This window comes from Brachycentrus maculatus, unplaced genomic scaffold (genome assembly GCF_059751285.1).
Source record: "Brachycentrus maculatus isolate JH-2025_06_01 unplaced genomic scaffold, ASM5975128v1 h1tg000315l, whole genome shotgun sequence".
Classification (NCBI taxonomy): domain Eukaryota; kingdom Metazoa; phylum Arthropoda; class Insecta; order Trichoptera; family Brachycentridae; genus Brachycentrus; species Brachycentrus maculatus.
In genome coordinates, this window is record NW_028281064.1 from 2,236,224 (window position 1) to 2,256,343 (window position 20,120).

The window sequence follows — 20,120 nt, forward strand, 5'->3', positions numbered from 1 at the left end:
ATACATGACAATTGATCCTAAGTTATACAACTCTATTTGCTCATTTTAGCTCAAAAGAAATGTTTTTATGCATTAGATTGTACACCCATACTTCGTTATACGGCCGCTCTTTATACAGCATTACGCTATAACGATCTTCTTCAATAAAGGCACGTTTTCCATTTACGGCCTAAAATGTTTCGCTATAGCGGCAACAACAATTTTTTTTTTCGATGTCGATATATCTACATGTTGTCAATCTTGCGCAAGCGCAAGCTTTTTCCTGTTTCGAACAAGGAATAAACTTCCTCCTTGAAAACGATCTTGAACGTAGCGCTAAAGTTTCTCAAGGAATTAACTTAGCCATTAGCTGTTATAAATCACTGAAGAACGAAATAGACAAGAAGGCAAGAGACACAACACTGGACAATTTTATTAAGCCAGGCTCATCCTTACCAGCGAAAAATGATGACAACAGTGATATGCAGGTTACCATTTCTTCATCATCTTCAGATTAAAGCCATTTAAAAAAATTATGTGTGTATGCATACACATATTTTTTGTAACATGAAGTCGTTTTATTTTTGTTTAAAGATTATTGTTGGTTTTTGGAGTCTGTTATTATTTTATGTACAAATGTAACGTACTTGTTATGTATGTATTTTTGATTTAAATGAAATAAAAAGATGAAATGCGTTTTGAATGATAAACCATGTTACATATTTAACAAATTTGGAACCGATCCCATTGAATTTGTCCGAATATGTATTAGAATAATCGATTCCTTATACGGCTTTACGCTTTGGTGCCAAGTTTCGTGGCACGTAACGTAACGTCTAGGCTGTAAAGCGAGGTATAGGTGTACATTGGATGAATGACCTTTCTTGTTGTAGACTGTGAATTGGTAAATTGACAAAACAATCGATTCGTTAAATAATTACACTACAGATTTTACCACTTTGCAGTTTACAGGAGGAGGTCATTGAAATTTCACCAATGTAGTAGTAGTCTGGTGTATGAGTTTATTTCTAGAAGAAATTCAAAGTTATTTAAATTGCTGATTTCATACTATTAATTTAATTATCTTACTTATGTTTTAACATTCATTTTAATTTTGATGTTTTACGTCTTTTCCTTAATATTTCTTGATTTTTACTCTTTCTCCTTTTTTCCACATTAAATATACTCTTACTCTTGCACTGGCTATGCCTATGAGATTTTTTTAAACATTTTAATGATAAATAATTACATATATCGCTCACTCCTTTCAATGTCAAATATCAAAAAACCTGATTGTTCAGGAGATCATTTTTAATGTTTAAAAATATAATGAAATGTATTCAAAATGAATATCAAGCCACTTACTGAACTTTTAAGTGTGCAACAGATCTTTTCAGGTAAAACCTGAAGGTTTTTCTCCATTTGAAAAATATTTAGTATCTTTAAAAAAATAATCATTTCTTCTAAATGCAAAAACAACACTTTCTGCCCTGTAGCGGGTAAATATTAAGTTAAAAATATGCCGCTTTTGCTGGGATATAGTACATTTTCTGGGCATTCCGAAAACATGCACAACTGAAAATCGACAATTTTGATGTATGACGTTGTTGAAAAGAGTGAGCGATATATATTACCATGATATGAAATGTTAAAAAAATAATAATAATTGTATCATAAAATCTAATAGTTGAGAACTTAAAGGTACCTATTTTTTGCAAATTTTTGTTGTTTATTTATTAAATGGTAATTTTATTATTAATAAATTTTAAAATATGTATCGATATTATTTTTGTTACATATTTTATCATTTAAGAACATGCAAAAATATAAAATATTAATAAAAATTATTACAATGTTATTTATTGAAAAGCAACCATCCAAACAAATAAAGCTAAATCAAGAATATTTCCTAGTGGACATTTTTACTTTTTTTGTAACATTGAATATTACGAATAATTTAACCGGATTTTTAAATACATATAATCCTCGAATAAAAAGAGTACATACTTACAAATTTTGTTTTATTTGATAATCAAATCAAATTATAACCTACTTTATATTTGCTTTTTATTTGAAATATTCAAATTTTATATTGTAAAAAAAGTAAAATTGACTTATACTTTGCAGGGTGAATGGTTTGAAAAGGTAAGTAGTATTGTTAACAAGAATAAGTGCATAAAGGTGGAGACTGACCGGAGCATTTCGTAGTAACATAATGTCGTAACATCGCTCGCGGCGAGCATCACCGAGCATCCGAAACTATGGATGGAGCGACGTTACGACGAAATGCTCCGGTCAGTCTCCACCTTAAGGTTGCTCTGGAATTCAGATGGTTTGTAAAAATGTAAGTGGCATCAAACACATTTAATTCTGTGTACCTACCTACTTTATTACACCAAAAATCACTCCAATTCCGTAACCAATTAGACAAATCAATAGCTCAGGGTACAAAACTACTAATTAAATTTTTAAGTGCTAATAAAATTTGTTAGGATATTTTAAAGTTGACAGTCAAATACTTTTTTCCTCATAACAAAGAGGAAAGTACAAAATAGAGTGCAGAAAAGGAAAAGGAAGGTCACCTTTTGCTGAAGTAACCAACTCACAAGTGCAACATTTTTTTCATTGGATGCCCGGAGATATGAATTTATGTTCTGAAGATAACCCACAAGAGAATTATATCTGGGAATTTCTTCCTTTTATTATCCTTTATTAAAGTTATTGCAGTTCGCAGTGTTGTTCACAGTTATTTTACCTCTTTACCTTTTTTTAAAATTATTTATTTGGCAGTATAAATAATAAAAATTAAAAAAAACTGGAGGTGAAATAACTGTGAACAGACTGTAAGGTTTTGTTTGCACAGGTTATGAAATTTTCAGATGCAGCAAAAAAATATTTCTCTTGATTGTTGTGCAAAACGCTCCCCTTTCCTTCTTGTCAGTAAAAAAAATGGTGACAAAAATTTATGTAATCTTAATTTCTTTAAGTATAAATAAATATAACTTAAATATTTTATTTTTAATAAGATTTAGGTACACTAATTTAAAACTTTATACATTGAATTTGATGTTCATATATTAAAATAAAAGGTGTAGGTTTTTCATACACATTGACTGAATACTTAGAATGTACATACATTTATTTTTGTCCGCGTATTATTTTTATTTTGTCTTTCCTCATGTGTGTGTAGGTCAATGACATTACAGTATTTTATTTTAAACCAATATTTAGAGCAACAATAATGTGTTAAATATGTCAAATTAAATTTATGAATAGTTAAATTCATAAAATATTACCTAAATTCTGTCTTAAAGTTTAATAAATATTTTCATGGATATAATAATATAAATATTTAGCGTGTTTATCTTTGTTGTCTAAGTTTTTGAAATTCCCGCTTTATTTGGTGCCAGACTTTGACGCATTTCCGTTAGACGACGTAGAAAAAACTTTAGAATCATCACTTCTGATTGGTCGGTAAATGGCACGCGTCTTGTCGATAAGGCCTTGAAAACAGTTTCCACCAATCAGGGCAATACGTTCTAAGAATTCTGGGCCTCTATAGACATGATTCGTTTTTTAAAATTAGCTTTTTACGATTGGCCATCGCCTACAGCAAGCGCAGTCGCGCACATTTTCGTCTGGGTTATTTTCCCGGCTGCCATGTTTTATTCTCGCGGGGTGTGTAATTCTAAACGGGGTTAACAACTCCCTCCGAAAGTCAACGGTGAGTGCTTAGAATTAATTACTCGACCATATTCCTCTCCTATTGGTACTTGACACAAAGTGAAAGTCTCCCAAATGATAGTGCGGAAATTAGACTCGTGTGTTACATGCATGCAATCTTGTTCCTCAATGTCGCAATCGATGCACTCTACGACGTGAGTCAGTATATTTGCAAGGTTAACGATTGCTGTGTCTTTGTCGGTTATTAATAGTTTATTATTTCACGTGTTGTCGGAATCCGCTGAAATGTGTCGAAGGCGCGAGATACCTGCCAGCCCGCCAGTAATGTCATCGGCCCACTTTTGTGGCGCGAACTAGGTGTGTGTAGGCAATAGGCGATGGGCCGTCATCATTTTACTCGTACGTCCTGGTATTTTTATTTCGCGTTTTGTGTATTTCGTTCAAGGTTCGCTCGGTGACATATAATTACGATATTTGTATATCGATCCCTCGTGATTGGACCAGTTGTAGATGTGCGACACACGCGAACTTCTAGTATCCAAGGATAGTTTTGTCGTTCATGTCACGAACGCTCGCCGTTCTTCATTCTAGCTTTTCTGTTTCTAGGTTGGCAAGTGAAACGAGCGAAAACCAAAGATATAAACATGTTTTAGTACAGTAACTAAGAAGGTTCACGCTATGGTTGGATTTTGGCTCATGATATAAGGACTTGAATTTTGGAACTTTATTTAACTATGTTTGACAACGAGATACTTGAATCGAAGAAGAATGCCTAAACACAAGGAAAGGCCTGGCACATCCGCCCTCATAACTAGCCGAGAACCATCACATCGCTTCCATCGCTTCTGATGGCTACATTCATTCATCAACATCAGGTCAGTGTGCAAATCTTCCGCCAATTTCTAAACTGGGGGTCGGGACATGTTGTGTATATCTGTGTAAACAATCCCTTCACGGGCTGTCCTTTGATTTGCATGTTTATGTTGGGGACTAACAGTTATGTAATCTGAGACTGGCATGTTACCTTGAAATGCTAATACAAACACATAAATCATTTTCTGTGGTGTTAGAGCAAATTAAACTGCTCTATCTTGTTATTGAATACATAAATAGTTTATCAGTAAGTAATGTCCAATGTTTGTGGAATTGCAACTTCAAAACCAGTGCCTTCTATATAGTAAATTCTATGCTATGCTGCGAAATAGGATCAGTAACTATGTATCTGTAACTATAGGCATAATATAACCATCAAACATGTCATAGTAGTTTTGTCACTCCATGGTTTCGGTTTATGGTTAGCGAGTCAGGTTTCTATTATAATACATTGCTTGTGTTCATTGTATCGCTGTATATTTTTATTTGATTTTGGTGTGTTTTCTGGCTACTAACTAACTAACCGGCCAATGACAAGTGGAGACAGCCGAAGCTCAGTTTGTAATAAAATAGGCATACACTAAAGCTAAAATTACTTTTCGAAAGCTTAACTCACCATATAAAAAAAAATTCCAAAATGGAGTTACGTACCTATTTCATCGGATTATGTTATGTAACAAATTTGGAACGTTGTTTGACAACAATAATTCATAGAAACGTTATAAGATATGTAACTCGATTTTCAAAAATGTTGAGTTTATTATTAAGCATGTGATCTGTATTATCTTATTTTACCTCAAGCGACCCGTACAAATTAAAAGTTTCCGAGTTACTCGAGCTAATATAAGTCTACAACTCCATGTGTCCTATACATTGGTACTTTATTCCTCTTCCTACATTCTTTATTTATTTTTCAGTTTAACAGTAATGAACTTTTCTCATATCTATATCGTCTGTATTCCTTCAATTATATTTCTCTCAGATATGGAGTGTAAGACTGATTATCTTGCCTTCATATAAACAACAGTTGAGTTAACACCGCGTTTATACGATGCTGTACCTAATGCACCATTTCAGTGTGTATAGTATAGCGTGGAGAAAATATATGTATGACAGAGTAAATTTCAATGATTGATTCAACAGTCACTTTGTGGTAAAATCTAACCATTTTTAATTTAAGTTTTACTTAGCAAACACCACGATGTTTGAAAATGATGCGGAATGCATTGAAACACGTGTCACAATAGATTTTAAGAAATAGTGGTATTTACTAAGTTAAACTTAAATTTATAAAGTACATTTCAATGAACAAATACTAAATTTGATGTTAAAAATATGTAAAGGGCAAAATGTAATTTGATAAGTACTGTGTCCGCCTCTGTAGTGTAATGGTCAGCACGCTCGGCTACCGTACTGAAGGTCCCGGGTTTGATTCCCAGGGGGGGGTCAAATAAATATAAGTGATTTTTTCAGTCTAATATTTATTCAATATTACCCCGAACTGGTACCTGAAGCAGTTGGCTGATCAACTTTCCTTCATGTGTTAACGATCAAGATAACACTGCGTTTATATGATGCAGTGCCCTATGCACCATTGTGGTGCAGATAAGGGTTTGAAGAATGAAGAAGAAGTGATTTATGCACCATTTGAGTGTGTATAGTATGGAGAAAAATATTTGTATAACAAAGTAAATTTCAATGAACAAATACTAAATTTGACGTTAAAAATATGTAAACAGCAAAATGCAATTTGCAAGCATGTATGAAAAAGAACTATTTAAAACCAGTTTACTGATAAGATGCTCGTAATCCTAGACCATTTCTTTTATTTTATATAGAAGGCACTGAGTAAACACAAATACAGTACACAACATGTTGCTAGCATGTAGTACATACCTTTGGACCCGTGTAGGAAATGGAATTGGGTAAAGTAAACATGCAGTGATAGCAAGCTCAGCAATCATTATGCACACAACACAAACACATTCAACTTACTGCAAGATGTAATGGATTTACCAATTCACTGCATTTTAAATTAATGGTTTTCTATTGACTTGTTTTGATAAGGCCTACCACAATCTGACTGCAATCATTACATCTGAGTATTTCGGTGGCATTCCAAATTATTATTGTTTTGTCAACCCAACAGTTGATACCTTCTGAAATATTAATAAATTTATATGTAGTTCCAATGAGTTCCTCTGCAAGATATGTCATCATACTCGCAAGTAATTTTTTTAGTTTATTTTTTATTATTTTATTTAATAAAATTAATTTTTATACAATTTCCATACATTTTTCCTTTTATATTTATAAATAATGCCATTGCATATAGAATATATTGCTTTTGCCAATGTCAAGTTAATTAAATAATTTTATTGAATTATGAATTATAGTAAACGTATTATTATTGTACTATAAATTGGTTCTCTTTAATTTACAAAAAATAATCATACTCAAGTATTTTTTTAAATTTTTATGTTATTTAATAAAGTAAATTTTTTACACAATTTCCATACATTTCTACTTTTTTAATTTATAAATAATGGTGTTGCATATAGAATATATTGCTTTTGCCAATGTCTAATTAATCAAATAATTTGATTTAAGTATGAATTATGATAAACTTATTATTAAACTAAAAACTGATTCTGTTCAATTAAAAAAAAATCATACTCATAAATAATTTATTTTATTTTATTTCATAAAGTTCATTTTTTATACAATTTCTATACATTTTTACTTTTTAACTTATAAATAATGGCATTGCATATAGAATATATTGCTTTTGCCAATGTCAAGTTAATTAAATAATATTATTGAATTATGAATTATAGTAAACGTATTATTAAACTATAAATTGGGTCAGTTTAATTTACAAAAAATAATCATACTCACGAGTATTTTTTAAAAATTTTATTTTATTTAATAAAGTAAACTTTTTACACAATTTCCATACATTTCTACTTTTTTTATTTATAAATAATGGTGTTGCATATAGAATATATTGCTTTTGCCAATGTCAAATTAATTAAATAATTTTATTAAAGTATGAATTATGATAAACTAATTATTAAACTAAGAACTGATTCTGTTCAATTAAATAAAAATATCATTCTCATAAATATTTTATTTTATTTTATTTAATAAAGTTCTTTTTTTATACAATTTCTATACATTTTTACTTTTTAACTTATAAATAATGGCATTGCATATAGAATATATTGCTTTTGCCAATGTCAAGGTAACTAAATAATATTGTTTAATTATGAATTATGATCAACTTATTATTAAACTATAAATTGATTCTGTTCAATTTAAAAAAAATTATTATACTCACAAGTAATTTTTTAAATTTTTTATACAATTTCTATACATTTCTATTTTATTTATTTATAAATAATGGCGTTGCATATAGAATATATTGCTTTTGCCAATGTCAAGTTATTATTAAACTATAAATTGATTCTGTTCGATTTAAAAAAAAATAACTAAAAGATTGTACATATGTAATTGGGTTCCTGCTTGCTAGAATGAGTGGGGCCAGTTTTAAAAAATGTTGGCTTTTAATGCAAGGAATATATGGTTAAGGTCTACATTTCTGCTTAATACAATCTTTTTATTTTTGTTGCGCTGAGCCTCTCCAAAAAAAGAGACTGAACTTGTATAGAGACTTTTTTCTTCTTTTATTTGTTGTTGATAGTATCGTGTCATACATTAAAAATTTACCCGCTACAGGGCAGAAAGTGTTGTTTTTTTTATTTTGAAGAAAGGGTATTGTTTAATTTTTTTTTTTAAATATACTAAATATTTTTCAAATGGAGAAAAAACATTCAGGTTTTACCTAAAAAGATCTAGTGCACAGTAAAAAGTTCAATAAGTGGCTTGATATTTATTTTTAATACATTTTATTAAATTTTTAAACTTTAAAAACGATCTCCTTAAAAATCAAGTTTTTTGATGTATGACTTTTGATGAAAAGAGTGAATGATATATTTTTATGTGGTACAAGGGAGTTATCTTGTTTAGGTTTCTATTGTATATTGTATAAGTATAACCAACTATTCGAATCCTTTTTTATTCTCTCATTATACATTATTGTTTAGTGGTTATGGAGCAATATTTACATTTTCCAATGTTATCTGGAAAAAGAACTCTGAATCATTTAACCTTCAATACTTTGTCAAGGTCAGCGGTTCTTTAATCTCACTGAGTTGAATTTTTGTTTGTTTTTTTTTTCTTTTTCATAAAACATAATGGATGGTCATGCTTATACTGTAATATTGTTTATTTACAATGGATGTATCTAATTAATTTTTATTGCATTAAGTATTGTCAAATTATATCTTATTTTCAATTTTATTTATGTTCAGTACAAACAAAAGTCGGTACAAGCTTTATGAAAATATAAAAAAAATTCTGCTTATTAAAGAAAACTAATATAAATTAATTGAATATATTTATTTTTTATTAATGATCTGCATTCTTCTGATCACGTGAACATGCTTATGACTCCACATCTTTTGTCGCAAGCTCTTATTACATACAATATTTATATGAATACGAATGTGATCTTTCAAATACTTGCCTTGGGAGCATGCATATATTTAAGGAAGGTTACAGCATCATTTTTTTGTTTTTTTTTTTGTTTATAAATCGCACTTAAAAATATATATACATCCCTCACATTTTACTGCATTTTTTATGTAAAGATTTTTCATATACTATTAATATTTATCTTTTATTCGAATTTCTACTAATTGCATAGGATATTTTGCTACAAAATAGGATTGGAATATAACTCTGGACCTTTGACCTCGAGTACATAACACTCACTCAATCACTAAACCGCTACCCTTTTTAATCTCAATCACATTGTATATTTATTATTGTTCTAACCCTTGTCTGCACCCAATGGTGCACAGGGCGCTGCATTACATCGACGCACTGTTATCTTGGTCGTTATTTGCATGAGGGCAAGGTGATCAGTCTTGCACTTTTAGTACCTGTCCATTTATATTTGGTGCCAATATAAGTATTGTTTGATATTTCTTGTTCTTAATACTATGGTCGCGCCGAGTGCCCAGTATGTTGGAATGCCATGTGTTGGTATGATTCAGTGCCTGTTACACAGCTAATTAATATTAATTTGGCATTCATAATTATGGATCAACACCTGCTTTTTCGTTTTGTCTATATGTCTTTTTATATTCTTGTTTTATCTGCAATAATTTTATGCAAGGTTGTCTCACTTATTCCAAGACAAGGTCAAATATTATGGAAATTGGATCATGCTTTAAAAATTAAGCAAAATTGATTGTCATATTACGTACATCATAATTAGTTCATAAAATTTGTAGGATTTTTCCTGGATTATTTGTTCCCATAATATTCTAAGGCAGTGGTCACCAACATATGGTTCGCAGACTGAATTTGACTCAATAAAGATTTTAATTTGACTCTCCAGAAAATTCCAGATTTCTGCGTATAAGTTAAACAATATATTAATTTTATAGAATTTTATTATTTGGCTATGAATTCACACCAGCTATATTTCAATTCATCAATCGGAATTTGAATAGGCAGTTGGCAGTGTACCCACAGCAAAAAGTCATTGGGTATTAAGAGAATAAGAATTTATTTTTCATCCAGCAAACAGGTTTAAAAATAAATAAATAAAGTTACCACTGTTCTAATTTTATTTAAAAAAAATTAACGTTTTCATTTGTGATGATTTACAACAAACTCATGGTATATGCTTTAGATTTATTTCTTTATATCTTTAGAGGTTGCTTTAAAATGGTGAAAGATATTATGCAGATCTTTTTTATTTTATTTGTAAGTCTGCCAAGATTGATTCAACTCCAGTCTTGTAAATACTATCTAGCTTCCCTGACCGTTTTCTCAAAATAGTTGGTGACCACTGTTCTAATATTTATTTTTATAATGTTTTAATTTGTGATGATTTATAACAGTCATGGTAAATGTTTTTTGATTTTTTTAAAAATATACATAGTTAATTCAAAATGGCCAGAGATATTATGCAGATCGTTTTTTATTTTATTTGTAAGTTTGCTAACATTCAACTCTAGTCTTGTAAATACTTTTTTTTAAATTTTACTTAGTAAATACCACTACTTTTTAAAATCAACTGCGACACGTGTTTAGATGCATTCCGCATCATTTTCAAACACCGTATGGCGGAATGCATCGAAACACGTGATTGAAAATGATGCGAAATGCATCTAAACACGTGTCACAGTTGATTTTAAAAAGTAGTGGTATTTACTAAGTAAAATTTAATTTTTTTAAATAAAAATGTATAGGTTTTACCACAAAGTGACTGCCGAATCAATTAATGAAATTACTTGTAAATACTATCTGGCTTCCGTGTTGCAAAGTTAGTAAATTTGTTATGTAGAATACATAATATAATTTTTGTATGTATTTACGTTGAAATGCATATGTATTAAGAAATCATTATAAGATTCTTTGATGCGCTTTACACTTAAATTTATTCATATTTAATTTAAGTAAACTGAGTATTGACAGTCAAAATGTATGTAATGAGTTTACCATTTTGGGAATTTGGTTGTAAATGAGTTCTTAGTTAAAAATTGTTTATATGACTTGGCACGATCAGATCAATCAGAACCTTAAATCTGCCGGTGTCAAAAGTCTGCGTAATCGGAGGGCATGTATGACTAGATGTATGGATGTGAAGGAGGCGAGGAGTGTATGTCAGGACAGAAGAGTGTGGCGTTCCATCCTCTCTGCCTACCCCTGCGGGGAAACGGCGTGATGGTAGTAGTAGTAGTAGTAGGACACTAAATATTTTGTTTTATGCAATCGAAACGGTATTATAGGAGACGAATCTCAGAAAAAAACCTTAAAACTTACATAGAAGCTTTTAGATACAAATAAGTTTTTGTTAAATTGAAAGCAAAATACACGTAGAACACTCTTCATTTTTTTTTGTTCTGTAAAAATATTCATTATATGGAAGTTCAATCGTACTTCCATATGAAGAATATTGAAAAGGACAATTAAAAGTACTGTTTCTTTGGGTGAAGGTGGTGCCATATTGTTTATATGGGTACAAATTTCTTTGATAAAATGCATGAACATAATATTTATGGAATTTGTTGAAATACACATATATATTTGAAAATAATATTTGCATTTTGTCTATGAGAAGAGATTAAATGCAAGTTCATATTGAATATTACGCTTCTACAATATGCTGGTTGAGTAAACGATACTATTAATTGCAAATGTATTGTGTAGACTGAGAAAGGTGAAACTAAAGGCAGGTTTACATTGAATCAGTTACTGACTTCAAACACAAGGCAAGTCAGTGCTTACTTGGTACTGCTATAGTATAAATAGATTCCACGTCAGTGACTTCTATATTACCAGTGTTTATTTTGAAGTCAGTCCGCTCCCCCCGCCACTCGCGTCTGAAGTACTGACTTTCTCTTATCCAGTGTATAATTTCAAAAATATATTTTTCATCATATTCAGTAGTTGTTTAGTCGCTGACGGTGTTCGCTGAGCGTTGTAGGGTGTCCATCGTTTATCCACTTCCTTGTCCAAACTCATTTCTTTTTAGATAAAGATATCTCTTCTTCTAACACAAGGGTGGCCAACCCGCGGCCCCCTTTCGTGCGACTCGCGGTCATGTATGACAAATATTTTCTTTTTAAATATCGGGTCATTAAGAATATAAATTAAACAATATTTTAGTTGTTAAAACCAATAAAGTTTCTGTAACTACATAAAATTATGTACATGTTGTCAAGACCTTAACACAGAGATTGGTACATAATATTCATATAAAAAAATTAAATATGTAATTCCTTCTTATCTGACTTTGTAATGAAGCCGGCGCAGAAGCATCAATCGACCGAACGGTTAGAAATACCTTTCCCGTCCACAGTGTTTTAATAGTCTACTTGTCATGTAAGACTTGGTTGTTGGGATACAGATATAGTGGTTCATTCAGACTGCCAGGCGGGGTGCTAGCAGAGTTCTTAGGTGTAGAGGACGGGCACTAATGGTCCACTCGATGTGCTAGGAGAGAATTAGCGGGTGCCAGGAGAGACTAGGCACTAATAGTACCCTTGGTATCAGGCACGGACGCTAGTGGTCCACTCGATGTGCTAGACTGGGTGCTAGGAGAGAATTAGCGGGTGCCAGGAGAGACTAGGCACTAATAGTACCCTTGGTATCAGGCACGGACGCTAGTGGTCCACTCGATGTGCTAGACTGGGTGCTAGGAGAGAATTAGCGGGTGCCAGGAGAGGGAGAGACTAGGCACTAATAGTACCCTTGGTGTCAGGCGCGGGCGTGGGCATGAGGTGTGACGTGTGGTCGGCGCAGTGGGAGGGAGCCCTGGGGCAGTGGCTGAGGGGCCAGCTGGACGCGAGGGGTATAGACGCGCCGGCTTACGGGCGGTACGTGCTCAGTCTGCTCACGCGGCCCCTGCAGCCCGCTGACCTGAGCCCTGATACCATACAGGGTGGCAAGGTACCCAAACACCCCTTATATCTCAATAGCCCCTTCTTTGTTCTATGAATCCAGTAATACCCTCAGGTACATCGCCATCAACCGACGGTCATTACAATCAATTTGTTAAATAAGATGTCAACGCTTCCCAACCTTTGTTACAACATTTTTTCTCTAAATTCACACACACATACACACACACATATAAATATTCAGGTGTATTCACCGATAATAGTAAAATAGTAGACTAATGCTTATACTGTTTGTATTTTGGTTTGTGTGATTTCGAATAAAAATATTTTAACAGTAATTTAACAATAAATTTAAAAAAATCAAACGCTTGTGTAATACCACTTATTGAGTTTTATTTTATTACAAACAACTAGTTTCGAAAACTACAGTTGTTTTCATCGTCATGTGATTGTTTTGCTAATCAATTTATTTTTAAATTCATTCCACAAAGTTAATTCAGAATCAATCAATAATATAGTTTGAAAATGTACAAATCAACGAGAAAAAAAATACTCAAATACTAGACTAATCCATCAAACACAGGTTGAGAAGCGCTGAAATATAATAGTTCATATGTTATATATGTCCTTGATTTATTGTTCCATCTGAAAAAGATACATCCTGGTCTGTGTTGAGTATTATGCGTTATATTTTATTTGGGGTATTACTGTGCGTAGATTGTGTTGTTTATTTTATAATAGCATGCTATTTTTTTTATATATGTATTTCGGTATGGTGTAGAAAGTAGTAATTACCATAACCATATAAAAAATTTTTTAAGTAGAATTATTAAGAATTATAAAAAATATATTCTTAGCTCATAAACATCTTGCAACACTTTTTTTTTTGTTTCAAATTAAAATTTTATTATGTCAATTAAAATGTGTTCAACAAAGTATAATATCAAAATATTTTTTTATATATATTTTTTAATATTCAAAATAATATTTTTTATTTTTTTTTTTTAATTGTGCTTAATTTATTTTCTTCGATCTCTTTTATAGTGTAAATAGAGAGATGGGTTGTAAATATTATTTGGAAGGCTATTTTTTTTTTTTTTGGTGATGGTCACTGTATCTCAACTTTTGTACAGAAATGAAACAAGTGTTTGGTAATAATATGACTCGTTTTGTTTATAATAGACTTGGGAGCGCAAAAATAAATCTAAATGGGGTCCTGTTAAGATTGAAGCTTTGAAACGTGCCGCAGCAGTTCAGTGCCTCACTAATGCCACTGATGAACAGGTATAATATATTTTCTATTCCTATCTATTCCTATAGACACTGTATTATTAACCCTACAAATGATATATCAATAATATAGGTGTCTCAACTTCAGATTTATTTTATATATATGAAAGGAAGTGGACGTCTGAGCATGCCGGGGGCTATGACATTACGAGATTTGAGTCCTATTCTTCCAAATCTATTAAATTACTACCCACATGTGATTGGGATCCAAGGTCATTGCATAAATATATACACAAGTTCCAAAATCGAATGCAATATGTTCAATAATGTGCAAAGTGGTGAATGTTATGCAAGTGTATACAGTGATCCAGCCAAATTCCAGGTGCTCAGCCTGCCATCTTCTTTCATATATTTAAAAAAAAAATTATCCTAAGTTGAGACACCCATAATATAATCCTTTTTGTTATTAGATCGTAAAATAACACTTAAAGGATTACTGTTCATTACCAGAGTTATGTTGTTAAGGTAAAATGACCAAATTATGTGAAATTTGCAGAATTCCGGCATCGAACAACTTGTTGACGAGCTTTGCATGAAGATAAAGGAAGTGGAAGAGACGGGAGGCGGTCGAAAGGACCGAGCGAACCAAGCTACCCGAGCTCGCAGGGAGCGCCGCCGCACCCTGTCCCCGCGCGAGATGGCGCGCCTCTACTACGCCGCCTTCCCGGCTCTCCAGCAGCCCGACCCCGCGCACAAGGAGAACATCCCGCGCACCTGGCCCGCGCGTCGCGCCGCGCCCGCGCCCCGCGCGCCACGTCGCCGCCCCGCGCGCGTGCGCCTGCCGCAGTGGGTCACGCACGCCGCCGCCTGGGACGCCGACGCGCCCGACCCGCTGAGCCACCCGCCCCGCCCGCGCGAGGAGGACTACGGCCCCTGCGACCACCACCCCCTGGCCGAGGACTCCCGGCGCCTGTACGAGCGCGACCTGGATTGCTCCCCGCGCCTCGACGACGCTGCCCTGCGCGAGCACTGGCTGTTCGCCGAGGACCTATGCCCGCAGCCTAAGTCCCGCGACGAGGAGGAGAGCATCGCCCGCTTCGAGGCCAAGTTCGACCGCAGCCTGGAGGCGCTCTGGCCCAAGCGCCGCAGCGACACTCCGGACGACGAGTACCGAGAGCTCCCCGTGGACTTCCAGGACCTCCTCTCCTCCCCCTCGGACCGCATGTTCGACTGCCACTCCTCCCCGGACCGCCCGCCGCCCACCTCCCTCACCGGATCCATCTGGTCCAACAACGAGCCCAGCTACGAATGCGAAGCCGGAGATTGCGCCTTCCGCAGAGACGACCGACGCCGGAGCGCTTTCTTGTCGGATTCCACTTTTAATTTTCTCTCCAAGACCCAGTCCAATCTTTGGCAACAAGATGCGGAGTCCTACAGCAAGGAATCCATGGAGCTCATTTATAACAAGCTGTGTCCGTTGAATTTAGACGATGCCGAGGAAGAATGTCGGCCCGCCGAGCTGTCCGCTCGGGGCCGGGCCGAGGAGTCCCAGCTGTGGGGCAGCGCTTCTTCCCTGGAGCCCTACCCGCTCCCGTGCCTGGACGCCGTGCCCGCCGCCACCACAGCCATCCGCAGCCTCACCGCCCTCAACCACAATCCCCTGTACAGCTCCTTCACCGAGGTCATCCCCAAGTCTACGGCCGGCTATGTAGGAGATACTATTAAACGGAAGAGCAACGCCCGATTCAATATGGAGTTTGCCGATGCTGCGACCGCAGGACTCTGTGGAGAAAAAGAGGAAGATGACTACTTGACGTCCATGCGCACTCATTTCAAACCTATCAAGCGAGAAAATGTGGGAAATACGCAAGGCGTGGTAGACTATGCCGATGGAGTGACCTTTCCTATTATCAGCGATCTAGACGAAGTCAGATTCAGCCGCAGCAGTTCGGGAACCATATTTTTGGAGTCGGATATCGATCCTCCAAAGAGGTACATGGAATTCCGCAAACAAGGTATAGATTACGCGAGGCTGGAAATCCAACCCTCGGCCGCCTGCTTCGACGAAGGTCTATCTTCAACGGATCTCGTTCCTAAGTTTAAAGTTTGCCAAACCGAGAAGTCGGTTCAGACGGAGGTATTAGCCTCTGCGGAAGAGAAAACTGTAAACAAAGATATCCAAGATAGTGAGATAGAGCCGCTTGTCCATTGTTCCGCCGAAGCTGCTGAGGAGGTTGTCTCCCCGCCCGCCGATTGTACCAGTCCGGAAGATAAATTCGAACCCATTTTGGGCGCCGACCGCGAACTAGAGTCTTCGCAATCCAACTGGATACAGTGCGAAGACTGCGAATCCAACGGCGCTCCGTGGATCTTGGGGCGTCGTCCGCTGGGGTTGGGGTACGATCTATCGGAGATATGGAGCTCGGACGACAAGTTCTGCCGCGCGTGCGCCCACCTACAGGCGGTGGAGAAGGCGCGGCGGCGCTGCAGCCAGAAGGCGGCGGTGTACGAGGAGGAGGCGGCGCGCGACTGGGAGGAGCTGCTGTCGGACATCAGCTACGCCCGGCCCGACGGCGAGCCCGGCCTGGCGGGCGAGGAGGTGACGGTGCGCGCGGCGGACGGCAACTACGTGCGCGCGGCGGAGGAGGGCGACAGCGTGGGCGGCATCCTGCGGCGCGCGCTTTGCCTGTACACGGCGCGCAAGCGCCGGCACAGTGCGGGCGGGGCGGGGGGCGCGGGCAAGCTGCGCTGCCCCGCCCCGCCGCGCCCGCCCCACGCCGCCCCGCTCCCGCCCGCCGCCGACCGCCCCCTCACCCGCTAACCTCACTCTGGGGAACTTGACTTTGCTCCTAGTTTTCTTCTCCGCTCCAGATTGCTTGCCGCCTCCGATGCCCGAGCGCCGAGAGTAACTTCTTCAACCGTAACAACTGTGGAATCTGGCAGCTCTCTCCTTTTATCTTCTTTGTTCTTTCCCATCTTTTCATACGTCGTAATATTCGCATTATCTACTTATTTCACTGTTTGATTTAGTTCTTTATGAATATTACGTCGACAGCAATTAACATCTAATGTGCTCAAACCCATTTTTATGTGTTATGTATGTACATACGACAATTTAATGTAAATGTTACGCATCATATTTGAATTACAAGTTGCCCTAGAACGGAGGATTGCGATTATCCGAAATATATACATGTATCTCGATCACATATCTGTAGTCTTCACCCCCGTATTTATTTTTATAGTATTTCTTTGCCCCAAAATATGATTTCTATTCAACCTTTTAAACGTAATGTAACGCGATACGGTCTCGAACGTTCGCTTAATTTTAAAGTAAGGTTGATACTTTAGACTAATTAGCTAATACATTCTCCGTTCTTAAGGATACAGCTTGCGTAAGCACGCCTCGTATATTTGCAGTTTTGTTGAACCGGCACAGACGATCGCGAGCAACGTCTCCCGTGTCCTTAAGATTGGAGAAGAGATGTGGTATTTGGTAGCGGGTGTTGTGCATTCGTAGTGGACTGAGTGTACTGGCCCTTTCCGTTGGCTGGCGTAGTGCGACGTCGAGTTGTTTCCGTTTCCCGGTCTACACGACATCTGCTATCGACTGCAAACTTTATTATTTGTATACTTTGTTTGAGAGCCTCTCGGGGCATATTAAATGGACAGTCCCAATATATATTACCAAGAAGACGTCCAGTAGATATTAATAAATTGCGTTAGATCGAAAGTGGCTTTTGACTTGTTAACCATCGAAAGAATTGCCCATTTTGACAATCTTATGGGAAGTAAAGTCGTCTCCGTGATAAAAACCTGTATATAATGACATTCATCTTTTAGACTCGAGTCGCAGAAAGCATCCGGGAGTCATGTTTTGGCCATGGTGACATCGTTTGGACTCGTCGGTGATTAATAAGAAATGGTACGATTGCACGGAAATATTACCTGATACATATTGGGCATTATGCTGCGTACCATCCTAAGCCAAAAATTATTTTTCTATTTCGTTTCAAAAACATGTACAGATTTGTTTCCTATTTATATTTCGTCGTTTAAAGTAATTAATCATTTGATTATTGTTAAAAAAAAAAAAAAAAAACTATTAGGTTTGTTTATTTACAAAAAATATATATTTGTGTCGTAGATTTGCACTTGAAATATTCAAAGTAACTACGTTTTATTCTGTTCGTGATTTAATGTCGCACCGTTTTTTTGGAACCAGATGCAAAATTGTTCTCCAGATAAATCCTAACCTCATCCCCCATACCAAATATTATAATATTGCACCATTGTTCGAAGCACAGTTATGTTTATTTGCAATATAGTATCAAATCGCCAAACATTTGGTATTTTGATCATTTCATATTTTTCATCTAGTCTTTACAATTATTGCTGATAATATTATCGTTTATTACATACATCAGTTAGACACTTCTAACCCCTTGTAACTGAATCAATATTATCAATGCTAATAATAATTATTATAATTTAATTATGTTAGGTTTGTATTTATTTCCTTTTTGTTTGAGAAGTCTGGTTTATGTTGAATTTCATTAGTATCACGGAAACATTTAGATATTTCATTTACGGTATATAGTGCAATGTATATTTCACGTAGTTAAATACATTTATTGATTATTCTCCATATCGATGCCTTAAATTATTCTATTGTTCTGTATAAATATAACTATGTATTTATGTTGACTTTGAGAACATTAATTATTTTCTTTTAAATTAAAATTTAGTCAAATATTATCTAAAAAAAATGATTTAGCTAATCGATTCACTGAACAGGCCTTGTTGGGGTGTTCGTTATATTGTACGTGATTGTTGGCTACTTCGTTTTCTACCATTAAGGGTGTTTTGCCTTTAACTGCTAAAATGAGGTACTCTTAAGGTTTATGAATGCGAGATTGGGAGATAGTGGTTTGTTTTTATACCGGGCGAGAAAAGTAACACTGGTTTGAATGTGTATTGTAATATAGACTCACTTTTGTGCGTGGATGCACCCTTCAATTAACTCCATTCGTCGAATGTCAGGTTGGATTTTTTACTTTTGTATGAGTGAACCAGCTCTGATTGGATTATGCATATATATATATATATATATATATATATATATATATATATATATATATATATATATATATATATATATATATATATATATATATATATATATATATATATATATATATATATATATATATATATATATATATATATATATATATATATATATATATATATATATATATATATATATATATATATATATATATATATATATATATATATATATATATATATATATATATATATATATATATATATATATATATATATATATATATATATGAGTGTCTCGAGTATGTATGTATTCACTTCTTGGTGGAAGTGGAGAAGGAAGCTGAATTGTTTTGTTATTTAAGTTGCATATATCCCTTGTTTAAAACTGATATGTAATACTTTCATTAGCTTTGTTTTGTTTATGAATCAATCTTGAATACGAATTGTATTAATGATATTTTATACTCTATTTATTCCCTGTTAAATTCAATGAATTTGTGCTATTAATAAACATTAACTGACACTTTAATTCACCACTATCATATGGTTTAATGAAGTAAGAAGAAAGTGTACAAATAGTGTTCACGAAAATAATTTAAAGGTAGGGTGTGAATGTATGCGCGAATGGGGAAATTGTGTATTAAATTAGGTATTTACAATAAGTATAAAAAAAAATACTAAAAAATGAAAAACTTAAAAAAAAAACTTATAACATCAGATCTGTATGTCGAAGCCTTCATTGCAATGTTTCAATGCCATGTTTATTCCGATAATTGCAATGAATCGATCATCTCTATGATT

General features: G+C 34.9%; 1 protein-coding gene across 4 annotated transcripts; it reads left to right on the forward strand.

Annotated features, from left to right (window-relative positions):
- The first annotated feature begins 3,564 nt into the window (after positions 1-3,564).
- On the forward strand, positions 3,565-18,240 carry LOC148304478 (uncharacterized). Of its 4 annotated transcripts, none has more exons than XM_088268153.1 (5): positions 3,565-3,703; positions 4,270-4,538; positions 12,878-13,065; positions 14,199-14,300; positions 14,803-18,240. In XM_088268153.1, the coding sequence occupies exons 3-5, from the start codon at positions 12,892-12,894 to the stop codon at positions 17,065-17,067; spliced, it is 2,541 nt and encodes an 846-aa protein (XP_088124279.1). In that variant the 5' UTR covers positions 3,565-3,703; positions 4,270-4,538; positions 12,878-12,891; the 3' UTR covers positions 17,068-18,240. The 4 variants fall into 4 exon arrangements, with proteins under 4 accessions (XP_088124279.1, XP_088124282.1, XP_088124281.1 ...); XM_088268154.1 differs by lacking the exon at positions 3,565-3,703 and adding an exon at positions 3,865-4,062; XM_088268156.1 differs by lacking the exon at positions 12,878-13,065 and having other exon boundaries at positions 3,565-4,062.
- Positions 18,241-20,120: the final 1,880 nt, after the last annotated feature.

Coding starts and splice junctions, on each gene's coding strand:
- LOC148304478 (XM_088268153.1), top strand. CDS start 12,892: ATGAGGTGTGACGTGTGGTCGGCGCAGTGGGAGGGAGCCCTGGGGCAG. Junction 13,066..14,198: donor ATACCATACAGGGTGGCAAG/GTACCCAAACAC, acceptor TGTTTATAATAG/ACTTGGGAGCGCAAAAATAA. Junction 14,301..14,802: donor CTAATGCCACTGATGAACAG/GTATAATATATT, acceptor TGAAATTTGCAG/AATTCCGGCATCGAACAACT.